The 19,370-nt window shown below is 40.3% G+C and overlaps 1 protein-coding gene across 5 annotated transcripts in view; it reads left to right on the top strand.

Annotated features, from left to right (window-relative positions):
• DIP2C (disco interacting protein 2 homolog C) overlaps nucleotides 1-19,370 on the top strand; it is a 313,216-nt gene that overhangs the window by 285,217 nt on the left and 8,629 nt on the right. For all 5 annotated transcript variants that reach the window (XM_064703926.1, XM_064703928.1, XM_064703927.1 and 2 more), the window contains 3 exons: nucleotides 15,420-15,477; nucleotides 17,065-17,139; nucleotides 18,080-18,254. In XM_064703926.1, the coding sequence (XP_064559996.1) occupies nucleotides 15,420-15,477; nucleotides 17,065-17,139; nucleotides 18,080-18,254 (308 nt within the window). The remainder of the gene's footprint in view (nucleotides 1-15,419; nucleotides 15,478-17,064; nucleotides 17,140-18,079; nucleotides 18,255-19,370) is intronic.

Raw genomic sequence — 19,370 nt, 5'->3', positions numbered from 1 at the left:
TGTTTAGAGAGAGGAATTAAGATTTAAAAAATCTTAAGATTTTAATCTTATAATTTTATAAGAAAGAGAATGTAGCATTCACAGTCAGTAAAAATTATAAATAATTTAAAAATGTGTTTAGAGAGAGGAATTAAGATTTACTCTTCATGAAAGTTGCATAAACCTGGGTATACTATTTCCCTGCTTTAGCATGTCATTGAGAAGTAAGCATCATTACCAAGATCAGGCTTTGCAGTGTGTTAATTTATATTTATATTTATAATTTATATTAGTGACTAGTTCTACAGAACATGAAAGATGGTCTTTAGAGCTGGTTCTCATGGCTGGTAATGTAGATTTTAATTTGATGGTTTAAAGTTGTGCCTCATTTACCCAGTCCTGCAGTATTTGGAATTAGATTAGTGGGTCATAAATTAAGGGAGAAAACAACTCTATTGGACATAGTCTCTTCCCACTTGCTGTTTCTAAGCATTTTAGTGGAACTGAATGTCCCTTTTACTTAGCAGTATCTGAAACATCCCTGTAAATATCTGTGAGACCACAGCGTAGGAACCCACAGAGTCTGTGCAGGCCAGCCAGTCCCCCAACAATATGAACATTTTACACTGTGCACTTAATGCAAGAAAATGTTTTTCATCATTTGTGTTTTAGAAGATATTTTTCAGGGTCTGAGACTGAACATATGGTTTTCTTCTTGGCATGATAACACTCTCTAGTTGCTTCAAAAAACAGCTGTAGTTCATCTCTTTGAGATTATTCAAACCCTGTCCACATCCACAAAAATTAATAACCAGTTTCAATACCACTATTTTAAGCTCATCTGGTAATTACAGGCTTGAGCACTTCACAGCTCATGAAAATGTCATTTTCTTGTGGGTGTTTAGGTCGAAATACCTGTGCTGGGTACAATCAGTGTGGAGATCTAGGGGTGCTTGTTTGACCCAGCTAGATGTTTCTTTCCTCCCCTTGGATTTGGGTGGTTTCCTTTTTAGGCCAGGGTGGAGCTTTTCAAACCCCTTTTTTTGCGTGTCCCTGTGAGGTTTTGAGCTCACAGCTTGGGTTTATCTGCTGGGGCTCTGGCCATGATCCTGGGCTCACCTGGAGGTTCAGGAACCTTGTGCCAAGGATGCCACCACGGGGTCAGTGCCTGGAATCAGTTCTGGCACTGGAGAAAGGTTTGGATGCCTGGCTGAGAGCTTTTAGTGCAGCTCTGGGTGCTCCAGCTGCTCAAGTAGCATCTCACATGGAGTGCCATGGTGTTTGTGAGTCCCAAGGGGTGTCCCAGGCACCCTGAGCTGTCTCAAATGGCATTAAACACCTGTTTTTGGAATCTAAGCAGCACAAAAAGCTAGAATATACAGCTCTGGCTTGCTGTTGGGTGGCAGGATATCATTGTACTCAAAATTTTACTGATTTTCTACAAATCAGGGTGTGCTCAGGATGGCCTGAGGAAGGAGTGAGCAAAGACAGGCAAGTCCCACAGAGGCTTTTAATGAAACACAGAGGCTTTTAATGAAACACAGAGGACTCCTGAGTTTTCTTCCAGGTGGGTGATGTGTCCCTGCAGTGCAGTTTGTAGGAACCACAGAGCTTAGCTCAGGTCCAAGGGACAGAGGAGGTGGATTCATGTTTCCAGCACAGCACAGAGGTGGATTCATGCTTCCAGCAGGTGGATTCCTGCTTCCAGCAGGGGGATTCCTGCTTCCAGCACAGCACAGAGGTGGATTCATGCTTCCAGCAGGTGGATTCATGCTTCCAGCACAGCTCAGAGGCTCCTGGCTGCTGCCCCTTGTGCAGCTCTGTGTGCCCAGGGCATGCCCAGGGAGGGACAGGCAGCAGAGCTCTGACCTGCTCAGGTTTTTGCTGCATTTCTCTGCCTCTGGGAAAGCCATTTTATTCCCCTTCCCCCACAAAATAGAGAAAATAAATGTAAAAAATATATATATTCCTGTCCTGCTTCTAAAGGCCTCTTGTTAGACTGTTCCTCATATTTCTGACCAGTCATGCTCTCCTCAGAAAGCTTCTCAGGTGGTTAAGCACAAGGTGCCTAAATATGCTAAAAGCTGAGAAGTGCTTGGAAGATAAAAAAGGGAGAGAGTGAGAGAGAGAGAGCCTTTTCTCATAATGCCAAAACACCAGATACTTGAAAGATGGTGGCTTTTGCAACATTTGCATCCTTTTGTACGATAAAAATGTAAATTTGAAGCCCAAGTGTCCTTTGTATCTGGAGGGTTCTAAAACGATATGCACTTGTAGTTATAAAATGTCCAGCAAAAAACACATTTCTGATATTAAAATTAAAATTTCACAGCTTCTTCATCCCTAACAGCAGCTTAGTTTTTGGTAGAAAAGCGATTTATTGGCAAAACAAGCCAATTCATCAAACTGAAAATAAACCAAATTATATCTTTCTTTCCCATCAACAGGGCAAAAATATTTTTGTGTTCTGCAGCAGGTCAGGCTGGATTCTCAAATGTTTCAGTATATTTGTAAACATCCTAAACCATACTTTTTTAGACCCATTCAAGGCTGTTTTCAAAAGTTACTGTTTTAATCTGATAATACATTGAAATTACCTTAAATTTGAAACTAGCAGGGATGATTTAGAAATAAAATAACATTTAAAATATTGAAATATTTTTAATTCTTTGAATTGTTTCTCAGATTTTTAACATAAGAATTTCTTTTCCTAGGTATCTGTACCTTTCATAGTCTAAATGTTTTATAGAGAATTTCCTCAGGAATTTTAAATAGTGAGCTGAAGGATCCATCTGGTGACAGCTGAGGGAGATCATTCATCTTCTCCTGAAGTTGAAACTTCATGCAAATCCTGTAAAGATAAACATCCCCTTGCATCCTAATATTCTTTTCTAGATCAAAACTTTATCCATTTAAAAATATATTAAAACCTCTGTTCTGCCCTAAGCAGAGCAAGGAAAGATCTACTTCGATATTGAACTTTATTTTTAAAAGGATAAGAAAAGCAAAAGGAAACATTTTCATTGCAATCTGTCTACCCCCAAAAGCAGATAAAAAGTCACCAGTCTTCTTGTTCAGTAGCAAATAGTGACAACTTAGGAGCTTTAATGTAGTGGAGGCTTGGACTCCCAAGGGGAGAGAGCCACAAACAAGTCACAAATGTGCTGATGAAAATCTAGAAACCATTTGCATGCATTTCACATAGACAGCTCCCCCTTATTTTGACTACAAATTGTATTTATACTGTATATTGAACTGCATTGACATTTTATATCAAACTGGGCAAGAATGAAGACTTTCAGCCAGTGCTGGTAAACAGTTTTCTGTTTTATTTGATGCCGTCTCTGGCTTCACACATGCAGACATTCCTTCCCATCTTATCGTGTCTTCAAACTTCAGTATTCCCTTTGGTGAAATAATAGGTGCATGAAATGATCTTTTAAATTATTCAGTTTCATCTAGTTAAGTCTGTAGGGTAATAAAGATGGGAAAATTAATTTATTACTCTCTTTTGTGGTTTACTAGAGCTCCTTTTGAGCTACATGTAAGGGTGAGCTGCTGGGATAGACAGACATGGTGAGGCAGCTGGCACCAAGGAGGGGCTCAAATCCAGGTGTGGGATATTGCAAACAGACCAGAAGCAAAAATATGTATTTGGGTTCAAGTTACTAATTTGTCAGTCTGGCTATTATTCAATTGAGGAATGAGATTCATTGTGATATCCACAGTCTTTCATTGAAATTCTCCCACTCCATCATTAGAACAATTATTTTATTCTGATTACCCTCTTTATTAAACAAGCAGTCTGTGGAGCTGTACAAAAATAGGTGTCTTTTCCCATGTGGCCACTGGTATCTTCTTGGACTGATGCAAATTAATGTAGCTCTTAAAAAATTACCTTGTATATATTTAGTTTGTGATTAGCAGGGTCGATTTCTTAGGAGGTCATTTGTGTGTTGTACTAACAATAATAAGCAAATCTTACTTTTTGTTTTGGATTCCAAGAGTTTTCAGAGTTCTCTGAACTTCCTTCAGACTTGCTCAGACATTGTCTCCCTGACAAACCTGTTCTCAAATTGGCAGTTCTGAATCTCATTCCTCAAGAAAAGATGGGAGCACTTGTAGCATTTCAAAGAAATGAGAAAACAGTTACTTAGGATTTATTTTTATAGATTGCTTATACACTGAGCCCAGTCTCAAATCCAGGCTCTGTCAAAAGGAATCAGTGAAGGCTTTGGCTTCATTTTAATATATTCCAGAATTTCAGACTTCATGCAGGAGCAGAAAAATAACCTTTTATTATGGCTGTCAATTGTTTATCCTTCTCTGCATTTTACTGAAACTTTCATGTTATGTATACATTGTTTGGGGTAATACCAAACAGCAAAGCCACAGGAGCTTTTTTCGCTTATTCTCAACCACTTCTCCTCCATCTACCTTGAAAAATACTTTTATTAAAGAGTTACCACAGGAAAGAACTCCTTAGCTGAGTTGATAGTGAGCTGTAGCCCCAGCAGTGCTCTGTAGCACAGCCAGGGTGTGGAGGGGAACATTTTATATTCACACAGGAGAACACACAGGGGGAGGTGTGTTGGAAGGAGACTTGCTAATAGCAAGTGACAGTGAGATAGTCACCTTTTGTGCAAATTTAATGGATTCATCCTATTTGAAAGCCATTGGGCAGTGGTAGCAGAAGAGAAGGACTGAGGATTTCTCTCTTGGTGCTGGGGGGAGCAGGGCTGTTCCTGCACTGGGTTACAGCACACAGAGCCCAGTCAAGGTTAGAGAAAATCAAAGTCCTCAGTGTTCACTGTGTGGGGTCCAGAGGGGTGGTTAAAATCCATCCCTGTTGCCTGTGACACCCATTCAGCATTTCCCTTGCAGGAGGTTCTGTAGGCAGAGGGCATGGGTTGTTTTGGGGTGTAAAGCTCCATGTACCTGATGGACTGTTCAAAACAGACCTCCCATGTCACTGTTGTCACAGTGCTTTAGACACAATAAGCTCATTTTGCCTATGGAATTGTCAAGTGCTCCTTCTAGCACTGCCATTCCTGTCACCCTGAGTTTCAGGGATATTCTCATATGGGTGGCTCCAACTCCAACTTCCACACATCACCCGTAATTTTTTTGTAATTTTGTGCTGCTTTAGTTCTTTGCATGTTTTTCTGTTATCACAGAAACGGTATTTTCATGGAAGTGAAAAGATTTGCACCTTATGGAGTTGGTAGAAGTAACTCAGCTGAGAGAAGGGCCTGAGGACTTTAAAATAAAACCCGAGTCCCTCAAAGATTTACAAAAAGAAATGATGCAGTTTGGTTTTGAGGACTCTTTGTAGAACTGCCTGGCTTTTAGGCATTTTGCCTATTAGCTTTCAGAATGTTATTTGTGAGTATAAGCTCTTTGTCATGGTACTGGCAAAAGCCTCCTTCTTCTTCATGTTTTTCCTCAGGAGAAGATACAGCCTTGGCCTTTCAGCAGCACTGTGCTTTCTTTCTGCCATGCAAACACTGCTGTCTCAAAAATCCCCCTGCTCTTGTTTCTGATCTATGGGAAACAGATCTCCCAGAAAGAAAAGTTCTTTTGGGCTGATAAGCATCATGTGAACACTCAGTTCTGGCTCAGAGAAATCCCAGTCTCTCTGAAGAGGAGGAAAGATTCTCTCTTGCTGTTCTGATTGCATCAGGACAACTTGTTTAATCTCTGTACACTGAATAGTCAGTAATTAGGAATAAAGCTGATGGCCTGGGAAACTGCAGAGGGGAAAATATTGTTGAAGAAATTGTACTGTTCACCCATGAGGGTCCAGAGTTATAACCAAATTTGTAAATATACCTTTTAAAGGGCTTTGAAAGCTCTCTCATGTTTCCAGGCATGGCACAACTTCTGTGCAGGGCAGAAGAAAGGGAGAAATGTCCAAGAACAAGGGGGGTGAGAGCCCTACAAAGTAATTTTTGTGCTTTCCAAGGCAAGATTACTTGTCACTGAAGTATTTCCTCCCTTGACACAAGCCCATTTCTTCCTTGATGAAATCATCTTCAAGAGAAAAGCTTATCATGGTTTTAGTGGAACAGGACAATAAGAGTTGGCTCCAAATATGGTTTTTGAGAGAGGATGTGGTTTAGCATAATTAACTACAAATCAAGAAGTTCCAGTTCTATTTCCCTGGATGACTTAGAGGAAAGAGAATACTGCCCTGTGTATCAAGTATGACATAGACAAAGGGAAAACAAAAAGCTGTAGCTGTCCAGGAAGGTGGGGGTACTGCAGTTGTACAGTTATTGTGTTACTGTTTGCAAGCAGCATTTGCGTGTCATTCTTCCACAATGAGTAAAAGAACCAGATGGAAAATGGTTCCTTTTTTTTACAAAGCAGTTTTGAGTGTAACATTAATTTTGCTGAAATTACAAAATTTTGAAATTACAAAATCTCAGTAAAATTATTGGGAATTTCACTGCTTATTACATTTCCAACTTATTAAAATACACCAACATATTTATTCCTGAAGAGTATCTGACACTGTTTAAAAAAATGATTTTCCATTCCAAGTGTACTGAGTTTCTTTGCTGTTACAGGTCCTTCTCTTTCAATTATGCTTCTCATGGAAGCTGGAAATAGATAAAACAAGCTGGCTGCTCAGATTTCTGAGGAAGACTTATTGAAATGTCTTCCCTTTTTTGTTACCTAAAGGCCATAATTCTTTCTTTCTCTCTCCCAGACTTTGCCATGAGTCTAGCTGCACAGTTACAGGAATGTCTTAATAAAATGGAATTTTGATTCTTCCATTTTTTATTCAAGTAAGGTATTTGATTTCTGCTGATACAGTATTCTGAAACAATTTGCTTTCCTTCATTTTGGTCTATATTCTTAATGGAATGCTAAACACTGATTCTTTAGAAGTGCCAAGTGATCAGCATAGGGTACATTTGCTGTTTCAGCAGTGGAGGAAAATGTGCAGCTTTCCCACATTGCAGCCTTAGAGGGCATTTCACAAGGCATCTGCTTTGGAAAGGGAAATAATGAATATATGTAAGATTTGGAACAAGGCTTTGTAGCTCCTGCAGCTCAAACCACAAACTGTGCTGTAAGAGATGGAGCTTCCTATGTGCTCTCCATCCCCCTTTCTGTTCCCCTCTTCTCCTGCCAGCCTTTGCAGGAGGACAGGGCCTTTGCCATGCCACACACTCAGTTTTTGTGACAAATAATTCAGCACAGGGTGCTGTGCTGCCAATTACATGAGAGAGCCTCAGGCACTCACTTGGCTCCTCTTGTCAGTGAAATCTTTGACTGAAGGAAAACTGAAGGAATGGTTGGGCTTGGGAAGGAGAGCTCTGAATAGTAAAAGTATTCTTTATTTGTATAAGGATACAACACTAATTTGGTTAGAGATGTGATACCCTTTTAAATGGCTCCTTTCAATGGATCTTAATATGTTCCTTCAAGCCCAACTTGTCCTTTTTAATATGGCATCTAATGGAAGTGTCTGTGAGCAGAAGATGAACTTGTGTAAGCCAAGAGTCTCAAGAAGCTCAGCCCAGGTTCCCAGGGAGTCTCCTGTGACAGGACAGTCCCTTTTCAGGGCCTGCAGATGTACAAGGCTCTGCAGGTTGGTTTATCTGCAAGGTCCCTGGTTGTTGTTAAGGAGAACTTTGTGCAGATTCTTTCCCAAAAATGCAGGTTGTGTCAGCTAATGGTGGCAAATTTGGAGGTTATAGCAAGAGAAGGGGACAGCTTAAAGAAAATTACTCGATTTCAAAAACTCCACCTTTAATTACATTGTGGGAATGTAAAACATGAATATTTCATTAGCAATGTTAAAATAATTTCCATCATTTGTTAACAACAAATAAGCTAATTCCATTAGCTTAGGATGTTTTTAGATCCCAAGTTCATTGTAATTAAATTTTTCCCTGTATGTGAAGTCTCTTTAGAGATTAGGACTAAGAAGACAAAGGGTTACAAAACAGAAAAAGCATATTGCATTAAAGAGAATTATCAGATCTCAGCTGTGATTATGAAAATGCTGTAAAAACAATTAGTAATAAACACCATGTCCTGGGAGGTTTGTAATCTGAGTAAAAAGATAACAGCTGTGAGCAGCTTTATGTCTGGTTTTGCAAAGCTGAACCTGAAGCACAGAGAAAGGTGATGCTGCACCTGATGGTGCTTGAGATGCAAGGTGGGAGACCAAATTCTCCAGAGCCCTGGTCCACTGCATTCTCTTGAAATAGTTGTATACTGTGCTTTAAACAGTGTCCAAGGTAATTTAAACAAATTTAATGTGTGATGGCAGCTAAACATTTTAAAGCTGAAAGCAAACATAACCTTTTTTACATATTCCCATAATCTTTTATGATAAAATTGCTGTTGCTTTTTTAATCTGTGAAGCTTTGAGTGTTCCCTTCCTGAACCAGAGTTCCTGCCCCATTTTGATTTGTTTGCAGCTTTCTGAGCTGTCTTAAATCATTGTGTAACTTTTTCTGCTTCTTTGTCCAGCCATCTGAAGGATTGGAAACTCTTAGCTTTTGACCTCAGGGAGTTTGGCACATGAAGTGTAATTTAGGTCTATAGTGAAAAATTCCTTTGCATTAAAGGAAATGATTTAGTGCTAATTCTTGTTGATTATCAAATTAACAGGATTAAAATATGTCCTAAGCATACAGAAAGTTTAATGGTTGTTCATTCAGTTGGTTAAAGTTTGCCTAAATCCCAAAGCCCTTTTTCAGTCTCAATTGTATTTATCCATTATTTGAATATATCATGGGATAGGAGAAAATCTGCTCTGGGGAAACCAGGATGATGCAGGGAAATGTCTTAATTATCTACAGTTTCCCTTCAGCCTGTGTTCAGCTGTGCAATTTTCCTACTTTTCTGATTTGCTATTTGAACCTACCTGTCATTTTGGAAGGCAGAGCTTATGTTCTTTGATCCATATTTCCATTTTTTTCTGGCAGAATGAGCTCATTGGCTTGTTAATTCTGGAATCATTTATGTAGAGACATTTTATTATTTGAGTAAAGAGAAAATGCACTGACAGTCCTGAGTGTCAAAGAGCCCTGACCCAGTCCAGACCCACTGTTACCTGTAGAAAATGAGATGGGGCTGCAGCAGCCCTGTCCCACCAGGAGCCTTATCCAAGCACCATCTGAGACTGGACACTGATGCCTATCTGAAAGGTGTTGTTGATGGCTGTAGTTCTCAATGATTTGGGTCAGAACTGGGAAGTCACTGTACTCTGGATGTAGCCACATAAAAGGTCTCTGACATTAAATACCTTGCAATTTAGTTTTGGTTACAGTTTCTAATGAATTAGGTAGTTGGCTCCTTTTTTCACTGTAAAAAAGACTATTGTGTTGAATTCCTAAGAGTCAGTTTGGGCAGATCCTTTTCAGCTTAAGGAAGAAGAGTTTTCAAAGTGGTCAAAAAAATTAAGTTTTTAATTTTTGATGTGGGTGAAATTATTTTCAGTTTGGAGAGTTAATTAATTTAATTTCAAAACAAAACAAAATGCACTGAAATATTAAGCATAAATAACCTCTTTTTCTTACCAGCATCATTTTTTTTAGATTCCATTTTCAACTTCTGTAAATATTTAACTTCTTTGTTCCAGTTTAATGCAGAAAAAATTTAAAAACATCACTATCTTGCAGGATAAGAAAATATCCACTCTTCCCCCACAAGCTTAACTTTTAATGTAGGATGATGGTCAGTAGATAAACTTAAGAAACAGGGCTGGAATGAAACCAGAGACCATTGGCTGTTGCTTTCAGCCACAGAAAGTCTGTGGGCAGGGAGGGGGCTTGAATACATTGGGTTATGTGTTCATCACATACTGTTTGGCTTCTCTAGGCTTTGTTGCTGGAGGTTTTCAAGAGTGGCAGCATCCAAGAACAGATGCTGAAAGAATTAGAGTGCCAAATACCTGGTGTGAAAGAAACCAAAGAGTTGGGCTTGCAAGCTGGCATGGCTGTGGAGTGCCATGGTGTGAGAGCTGTGCCATGGTGTGAGAGCTGTGCCATGGGTAAGAGCTGTGCCATGGTCTGAGAGCTGTGCCATGGTGTGAGAGCTGTGCCATGATCTGAGCTGTGCCATGGTGTGAGAGCTGTGCCATGTCTGAGCTGTGTCATGGTCTGAGAGCTGTGCCATGGGCTGAGAGCTGTGCCATGGTCTGGGGTGAGGGCTGTGCCATGGTGTGAGAGCTGTGCCATGGGGTGAGAGCTGTGCCATGGGTGAGAGCTGTGCCATGGGGTGAGAGCTGTGCCATGGGTGAGAGCTGTGCCATGTGGGTGAGCTGTGCCATGTGGACGTGCCGTCCAGGTGAAACTGTCAGCAGAAGGAGGGCTTGGTGGGAGAGGCAGGGAAATAAATCAGAGCTGCAGATGATGGGAGTGCCCAAGCCTGGCTGACAGAAGGTGCTGGCACACAGGCAAGGAGGAAGAGGGCAATTGCCATGGCTCAGCTTGAGGGAATGGCTATAAAGGACAGACAAAAGTTCAAGATGTGGGGTTTGGCCAAGTGGTCAGGTAAAAGGCAATCTCTTCATAAGGCAATGAGTTATATTGAAAGAGAATGGGGACACTGGGGAAAAGATCCTTTGAGTTGGATGTGGAGAGGTAGAAATAATAAGAGGAAGCTGAGACTGGTTCATGCCAAGCATCACAGAGTGAAGAAGGTTCCTGGATTTGAAATAAAATTCATCTGAGAAATAAGGCCTGAAAGGAAGTGGAAGAAGCCCCATCATTTGGAATACTCTAACAGAAGTAGGCAAAGCACTCAAAAGTGCACTGCAGGGAGCAGCCTTTTTTTGGCAGGCAGCAAGACTTGGATGACCTCATAGCTTCTTTAATCTCTATTAAAATCACAGAATCCAAACTCTCTCTGAGCAGCAGCACAGCCAGCTCTGAAGGATTGCCCAGTTTTGGCACTGTCGTCCTGCTCAGTACCACTCTGCATGTGCCAGCCCCTGCAGATTCCCAAGGCAAGAGTTAATAGCTCTGCTGACAAACTCTCTGATTAGTGAGGAGCACTAGCAAGCTGTGCAGTGTATTTTGGAGAGTTTTCATCACCAAATGAACCAGATCTAAAAGGGAGCATAAACAAAATTTTCAGTTTCAGAAAGACATTGTTGCTGCATTTTGATACCCCTTTGCTGCACAGTGATGGCAGTGCCTGGTTAGTTATAGCTGGCCAGTTCCTGTTCTGAAGTCAGATTTCAGCCCTACTTTTCTATAGTAAGTGTTTGATTTAAAGAAGATGAAATATGTTCAACATAATTAATTGTAACAAGAAAAGAAGTTGGCACATACTGGGATGTAGCTGCATTCCCCATTAAATCCCAGGAACCAGACTTTGAAACAGTTTTCTCAACTCTACAGCTCCAGTAAGAGAATCTTTTAAGAAAATGTTTTTAAGAACCAGTGGAAAAAATGTATGAAAAATATACTCTTCTGTGCTGTTCTGTGTAAATATTACAGTTTCATTGCGTTTCATCCCTGGTTATAGCTTTGCAACAGTGAAACAATTCTTAAACATCTTCTGTCCCCCCCTTCCAATCAGATAATTTAGGGGGGAGAATCCCTGTGTCTGCCCCACATTGTGTGGCTCATTTCTGTTTTCCCTGTCAGCTTGGCTGCAAACCACCAGAAGGTGCAGAAGCAGCTTTCACACCCAAGGGCAGCATGTTTCCTTCCATCCACTTGATTTTCAGGCTCTTTGCCAGCCTGGCTCTAGTGCCATGTTCCCCTGTGCCCTTCCCAGCAGGACTGGGCAGCAGCAGGAAGCAGCAGGAAGGCTCTGGGCTCACTTTGTGAGAGATTGTTTGCATTCCCAACAAAGAAACAGGGCTTGCCCTTCCTGGAGCTGCACTGCCTGGGAGTGGGTTGGGATTTTTGGGAATTTGGAGAGGGATTGCTGCCATTGTGCCAGGGAGGCTGCAGGGAGCTGTGTGCTTCTTTGCCAGCATCACCTGGCTAATTCAAGTGTTGTTTTTAAGGGTCTGATTGGCCCTGGGCTCTACATTTTTATATTGCTATCAGAGCAGTCTTGATAGTGATGCTGTTTGCTCAAGAGGGAAGCACAGAAGTTTTTGATTGTGTCTGCATTTTTCAATGGAAAAAGGGAAATCTCTTGAGGAAGAGTGGGAACAATTGAATTATTTTATGCTGAGGCACAATAAAACGCATTTTAAAAATTATTGCCTAATGCCCATGATTTATTCACAGTATCTAGTCACAGTAGAGTTAATGAGACTGCTAAGCTCTTAAAATTAGGAATGCACATGAGAGTTGCTAACATCAGAATCGCATGTTTTACTTATATTTTTTTGAAATATCTTTGTGGCAAAGCATTTTTTATTATTTTTTGATTTGTTAGAGGTTTAACAATGTGTTCCCTAATGAATTGTGAGCTTAGCAGAAACTTTTAAAAAATGGATCCAAGGTTCTGGATGCTAAGAGGGCCCTCACAGAAAACCTCCAGGAAATGCTGTTTCTATGTTTAGTGCAGTGCCATGAAAACTGTGTAGGGATGTGAGGTGGGAAGCACAGAGTGGGAGAGGTTTAACAGAGCTGGAAAGTGAGAAATTGCACCTTCTGTGGATCACCATGTGCTAAAAAAGCAAGCAAGGTTAAACTAAACAGGTGGAGAAGGGAACTAGAAGAATACTCCAGTGATAATAAGAGCAAGATGGGAAGCACGGGTGCTGAAAGCAAAGAGGGGATTGTCTGGTTTATCACTGTAGATTCTTTTCCAGTAGTCACACCACTGACCATCGAATCTGTTGCTTTATTATTTATGATTTTTCCTAGGCCTGTAGTCCAGCAAAACTCATGGAGGCACATCTTAATGACAGGAGGGGAGCAAAGGCCACCAGTATCTCTGGGCAGCTGGGCAGTTCTGACTTACACTTGTCCTGCCCTGGAGGGTTTTCCCACTGTTATCCAAACAGAATTCTCTTTCAACCTCTCTTAAATTCCACAAAGTGCTTCCTGACCTTTGTCACTCTTAACAGTGCTTGTGGCTGAGGTTTTCTAAATTGTCTTTTTTTCAAGATTTTCTCAATTTCACTAATGTTTGTAATAAATAGGTAAAATAACTTTGTTAAAGGAGGTACCAAGCAGGTGAGATGATGGCTGTTTCTTCCAGGAGTAGCTGCCTGTCTGCAAATACCTACTGAAAGATTGGAGATGTCAGTTGTTTGGAAGAACTCAGTTATAGGCATTCTCTATTTCCAGATGGATATGGATTTTACAGAACAAATATATATATACAAAGGCAGAAATATATAGGCGCTAGTAGTGACTGTCTTTTGCAATATTTGATTTCATTTCAACATATACAGAGTTATTTTTAAAACCCTTGCTGAATACTCCTAAATATTTATGATTTGGTTGTCATTTGTGTGGTTGCATGCCATTTGGTTGCCATTTGCTGCCGCAAGTGTGGCTGATGTAGATGTACCCTTTATGGAGCAGCATTAATTTAGGCTTGCACACACATTCTAGAGAGGCTCCCAAGGCCTGGCTTTCTGCTGCCCTGTGTCTGTGTCCCTGCATGGACAAATGGATGCTGTAGCTTCACTGCTTTTGCCATCAATCCAGTGGTGGCTCTGCAGCTTTTCAGCTCAGCAGGAAATGTCAAAAACACAGACATGTGTGGCACATGTAACACAACAGTGTAAACAAGGGCAGAATAACATCAATGTAACACACAGAGGAGGGAATTAGTGCTTTAGGCTTGGTCTGGGAGTTTTGTGGCAGTTGAACAAGTGTTGAGAAGTGATTCCTGTTACACACCTTGTAAGTCAGGCTGCAGCTGCCCAACTGTGCCTCCTCCAGGCAGTGCCCCTTGTTGGGCACTTCACATCCTTTTCCTCTCAACACAACTTGGAAAAAGGTCTGAAATTCTTGAGTGTTTGGGTTGTATCTTTCTGTTAGTGAGAGGAGCTGTTCACACTGATGTGCAGTATCTCAGGGCTTAGCCCTGCCCCATTCATCAAGGTTGAGAGACTTCCCAGAACTGCAGATAAAACACTATTCACTGTTCCTGCCTTGACCTCAACAGTCTCACCTTTTATAGAAGACTTTTGGAGCAAAGAAATACAGGAAAGAAAAAAAAAAAAAAAAAAGAGAGAGAAAGCTCTTTTTCCATCTCCTTTCTGCTTAGGGTCTGAACCTGCCAAAGCTTTGTTCTCCAAAGGGACCTCTAGCTGAGGTCTCTCTGTGCCTCAGCCCTCCTTTCCCAAACTGACCACTGCCATGCTCTGGCTATAAAAAGACCTCAAAACAGTCAGAAAAGGATCTATTGTGACTGCTCCTAATAGACTCAGCTTTATGATCAGTTTAATGGGATCCAAGTCTCCACCCATCTGCTCCTGCCTGTTTTCTGGTCTTCCTGATGTTTCATCTTTACCTTTTACTTGGTTGGCTTTTAGGCATCTCTTTACCTTTTACTTGGCTTTTAGGCATCTTGTATTGTGGGGTTTTGTCTTTCTGGTGCCCAGGGCTGGGGGGAGGAAAGAGGTAAGAACAGTTCTTCAGACACAAGTCCACATTTAGCTTAGTTAAGTGGATTATGGATATTGTTCAAAAGCGGGAACTTGAAGGTTTCCATGGTTGTTAGAATTTTAAGTTACTTAGGATACAGGAATAACTAAATGTTACCAAATTTTCTTTGCCATGTACTGGCTGAGATCATCAGCTGTTTTAGAACTTGGGAGCCTCTTTCATTCCAACCTGCTGAGTACTTTTCTAAGGTTAAATGAGAAATTTCCTTCCAGACCATGATACCACTGAAGGAGAGATGACATTCCAGTTGATTTAGTGGGGAAATAACTTGTCTAAAAAAGGAAGAGAGCACAAGAAAGTCACACTCTGAGAATGGATCTGATCTCAGCAGTAATAACATTTTTCATTAAATTATTTTTTTTAAATATTAAAATGTTTATCGACCACTGTCCATTGAAAATAATTAAAAGATTGCAAATGCAGATTTGGAGCTGAGGCCAGGTTATGAGTTATTTTGATATGATTTTGATTTTAGCTGTCAACTACTTGTGGAATGTGGTTGCTCACTCAGCTCACATGCTTTTGTGTCTGTGCCCTGGCTTTTATGACGTTCTTGTGGGAAATCAATATTTTAGATCCCTCTTGTGCGTGGAATTCCATTTACAAAAGTCTATCAAAAACAAATAGAAGGCACCAACTACATTTGAAGAATTTATTATTTAAGAAAAAGTTCACACACATCTTTTTTTCATTATTTTCCCTCCGTAAATTTTGACTAATTTTACATATTGGGTCTGATTATGTTCCACATAACAGGATATAGGCTTCAACTCTTGCAAAAATAAATTATACTCTGCAACCATTAAACATTCCTTTCAGAAATAACTGTTAATAAAAAGCAAATAAACACAACTGTGAATTATACATATTATTTTACAGAGTTCGTTTAGTTGAAAGAGGATCTCCACATAGTTTGCCTCTCATGGAGTCTGGAAAAGTAAGTACTTAAAGAAGATTTAAGTGTAACTTTTAAGGTCATATTTTCAGTAAATATCCATTTCTGTTCATTTTTACATGAATGTAGGACTGTGGAAGGCACCACTGGCTGTGCAGATTGATGTCCTTCCTTTACTGTTGAGGTTGCAGCATGATGGCAGTAACTGATGCATTACTGCTCTCTCAGAACCTGTGCCTTGCTCTTTTATGCAGAAATCAATTCCCTCTTTTATGCAAAAAGAAGGTTTTTCCTTCCCTGTGTGTCATTCTTGAGGCAGCTGACAAATGGTGCAGGCAGGGCCATGGATGCAGAGCCCACTGCAGTGGGAGCTGGTCTGAGATGGGCAAAGCTGAGCTCACTGGTCACTGCAGAGGGACTGTCCCTGCTGGGGCAGCCTCTGGGGACAGGGGAGGACAGAGGGGCAGCCTCTGGTGCTCTGGGGGCTCATCTGAAGCTTTCTGTGCACGGCTTTGCAGACATTCATGCTCAGAGGGTGCTCCATTTTCTGTTTTAGGGCTCAGCATCCACCTCTGTAGTTGCTGAATCTCCATTGCATGAGGACTTTGGCAGGTGTGAAAAATGCCAGTCACTTGTTTTTAAAATTTTAGGCGTTTAATAGTAATAAAATAGTTATAAAAATAGTAATACAATTAGAGTAATAATAATTTGGACAATTTGAATTAGGACAATATGAGACAATAGAAACAAAGAGTTACGGATGCCTGGGTACCTTTTTCTGGGCAGCACGAGCCCAAAAAAGGACACCTGTTAGCAGAGGATTAACCCTTAAAAACAATAACTTGTTGCATATTCATACACCTCATACATGGTGCATAAATTCCAATCAAATACAGATTTTGTCTGGTCATCCTCAGCTTCTTCCTCTGAATCCTGACAGCGCCTTCAAGGCAGGAAGAAGTTAATTTCTTCTGATAAGGGAGCAATAAATTCTCTTTCTCTGAAATATTCAGGTGTCTTGTGACTGCTATCTCAGTGTGAGTCCTTTCTTTAAAAAAAGTATCCTACATAGCATAGTTTCTGTTTTAACACTTTTTATAACCTAAAACTATATTTAACACACTACTTAAAAAATTAATACAGCACTACTGTCTAACACAACACATATAATATTCATTTTAAAATTTGCAAAAAGCCAATCATAAAATACATGCATTTTTCACAGCAGGTCAATATTCTGGGAGATTGCATGAAAGCCTCTGGCTTTCTCCTTGTTTTAGGCTGAAGGTTCATTGGGGTTTTTCCTATCCTGCTATGTATTCTCATAGAGACAGGGGCCATTTGGTCAGACTTTAGTTCTACAGGTGAATATTTGATTTCTGAGGAGTTTATTTGATGGAACAGCAATCACAAACAGAAGCAGTTTTGTCATATTTCCCAATTATCTCAAGATTTTTTATATCTGTGGATTATTTTATATTTTTTGCACTATAAATCTACTTTAACTTTTTAAGGATTGTTAAGGATTTCTTGTAGTTTGTAATGAAGGTTCTTTGAGGACAAAGCATCAGCTTACAATTGCATAAGGTGGTACCTGCTTTCTTACTGCCTCATGTTTTCTTTCAATAGATCCTGCCAGGAGTACGTATCATTATTGCTAATCCAGAAACAAAGGGACCCTTAGGAGATTCTCATCTTGGTGAGGTGAGTCATGAGAACCTCAACTTTGTATGCTCTGGACTAAATTCCAGAGACAAAGCTATTGTTGTGCATGCTAATGATTTCCTGTGATGCATCTTAGCAAATGCCCAGTTAAGAAAATTGTGAATTCTGCTGATCATTATAAAGTGTGGATTGTGGTATTTGTGTCATTATTAAAATTGTTAGTAAATTGTTTCTAAATATTAATACCTCAAGTTTAAAAAATAAAAAAAAAATCTGCTTTTCCTAACTGTATTTTATACTTGGTGATCCGCTGATTCTGGTGGAAGCTTACATGAAAAGTAAGTTTATAGATTAATCTAATTTCAGCTAGATGGTTTTCTTGTGCTGTTCTCCATAATCATTGTGCTTCACTGCACTGAAGTACTCTCATTAGCTGTGCTGAGCAAGACTATATGTTTTTCGAATTTATTTTATGCTTCTAGAGTGAGAAAATAAATTATGTTATTTTCAAGCAGTTAAAAATCTAGTTAACAAAATGAAGAACATGTTTGATCATAATTAAAACCACAGTCTAATTTGTGAGTTTCTGTAAGAGTTCATTAATTTGAAATTGTAAAAATTTCCATGATGCTTCAAGTTTGATGGAATGAATCCTTCTCCATGGGGAAAGGTCCCTGGCCTCACTCACCCTTTAAAATAACTTGTCTGTCTGGTGTTCATGGAGGATGCTCTGCTGGGGCAAATACACTGAACCAGGAGTGAGGAACATGGCATGGCTCAGAGTTGCCCTGCAACTTCAGAAAAAGTAGATTGAGGTCTCTGTGCTAGAACTGGGTGAGTGATGGTTCAGAAACTGTGTTAAAAGACATTTTTAGTATTATCTAGTTATGACTAAAAATATTTGCATCAAGAATTTTCAATACTGCTTCACTCTCAAAAGCTACTTTAATTAATACCAGGATAATTGCTTTTAACTTAGATATGGGTTCACAGCACTCACAACGCCAGTGGGTATTTTACCATCTATGGAGATGAATCTTTGCAATCAGATCATTTTAACTCAAGACTCAGCTTTGGAGACACACAGACTATTTGGGCAAGGACTGGTTATCTGGGGTTCCTGAGAAGAACAGAACTCACAGATGCAAATGGAGGTAAGAGGTTTCTCACCATCTAGGTCTATGCAAATAATTTGTATTATTTGGAGAGTGACACTGCCCTTCTGGTACCTAATATGCTCCATCTGTGAAGCCTGTAAAACTGCAGAGAAACCCTTAATTAAAATAATCAGAAAATAAATCAGAGGGCAAGATGTCCCTACTGAAATAGTTGCTTTTACTTTGTTGTACTTCAGGTACTATAAATCCCCTCCACCAGTGACCTTTTGGCACTGTTAATATACCCAGTGCTTCGGCTGGAAAAATATGAAATACAGCTGAAATTGCCATCATTTGCGTTGGCAGTTGTGTCCCCAGGAATGCATTTGTGCAGGTGGAAAAAGCCTGGTGGGAGTCTGAGCCCTGTCCCTCCTGTGACCAGCAGCTCTGTTATAAAGCTAATCCCAGGATCTGTGCATTCCTCAGATTCTCCTGTGTTACCCCAGAGGGCTGGGTGCTGACATGTAACACAAGCAGCAGCCTGCAAGAGAAGCTGTGGGGTGTTTGGGTTTCTGTCAGGAAGGTACAGGACTCCCTTGCTTGTTTTAATGATGCTCCTTGTCTCTTGTACACATGTAAGTGAACCAGTGCTGCCAGGCACACAAAGGCTGTGCTGGGGAAAATGTTGGTTTTGTTTTGGTTTTTTTTTCTGTGATTTTTGAAGAGCACTGTGCCACGAGTGGCTGTGGCTGAGCTGGCCAGGGGAGGCTGTTGGCCAGGTAGGGTTTCCAGCAATGCTGTGAACACCTCCAGGAGTGATCCCATGGTATTAGAATAGCTGCTTCTCAGCCAAGGAATAATTAATCAAATCTGAAAACATTCTAGCATTCCCTGTGGATTAGTCCTGGTGCCGTGTCCTTATAATGGTGCCTTCTGAAGAGATTTACTTTGGGTTGCACTGGCTTTTTCCATTTCATGATAGCCCAACACTGAGAAAATTCAGGATTCTCTGAGAATATTGCAACTTAATCAGTCAAATAGTTTAGGTACTCTCCTAGCAAAGAGTTGCTCCATTCTCCTGCTTTTAGCTCCTAGAGCAGAAAGTTCTCAATCCTTTATTAGGTAGATCTCATATTGTCACTACAACACCACCACACAACTATCCAAATTCAT

This window comes from Zonotrichia leucophrys, chromosome 2, assembly GCF_028769735.1.
Source record: "Zonotrichia leucophrys gambelii isolate GWCS_2022_RI chromosome 2, RI_Zleu_2.0, whole genome shotgun sequence".
Taxonomy (NCBI): Eukaryota; Metazoa; Chordata; class Aves; order Passeriformes; family Passerellidae; genus Zonotrichia; species Zonotrichia leucophrys.
This window is presented reverse-complemented; position numbering and strand designations above follow the sequence as displayed.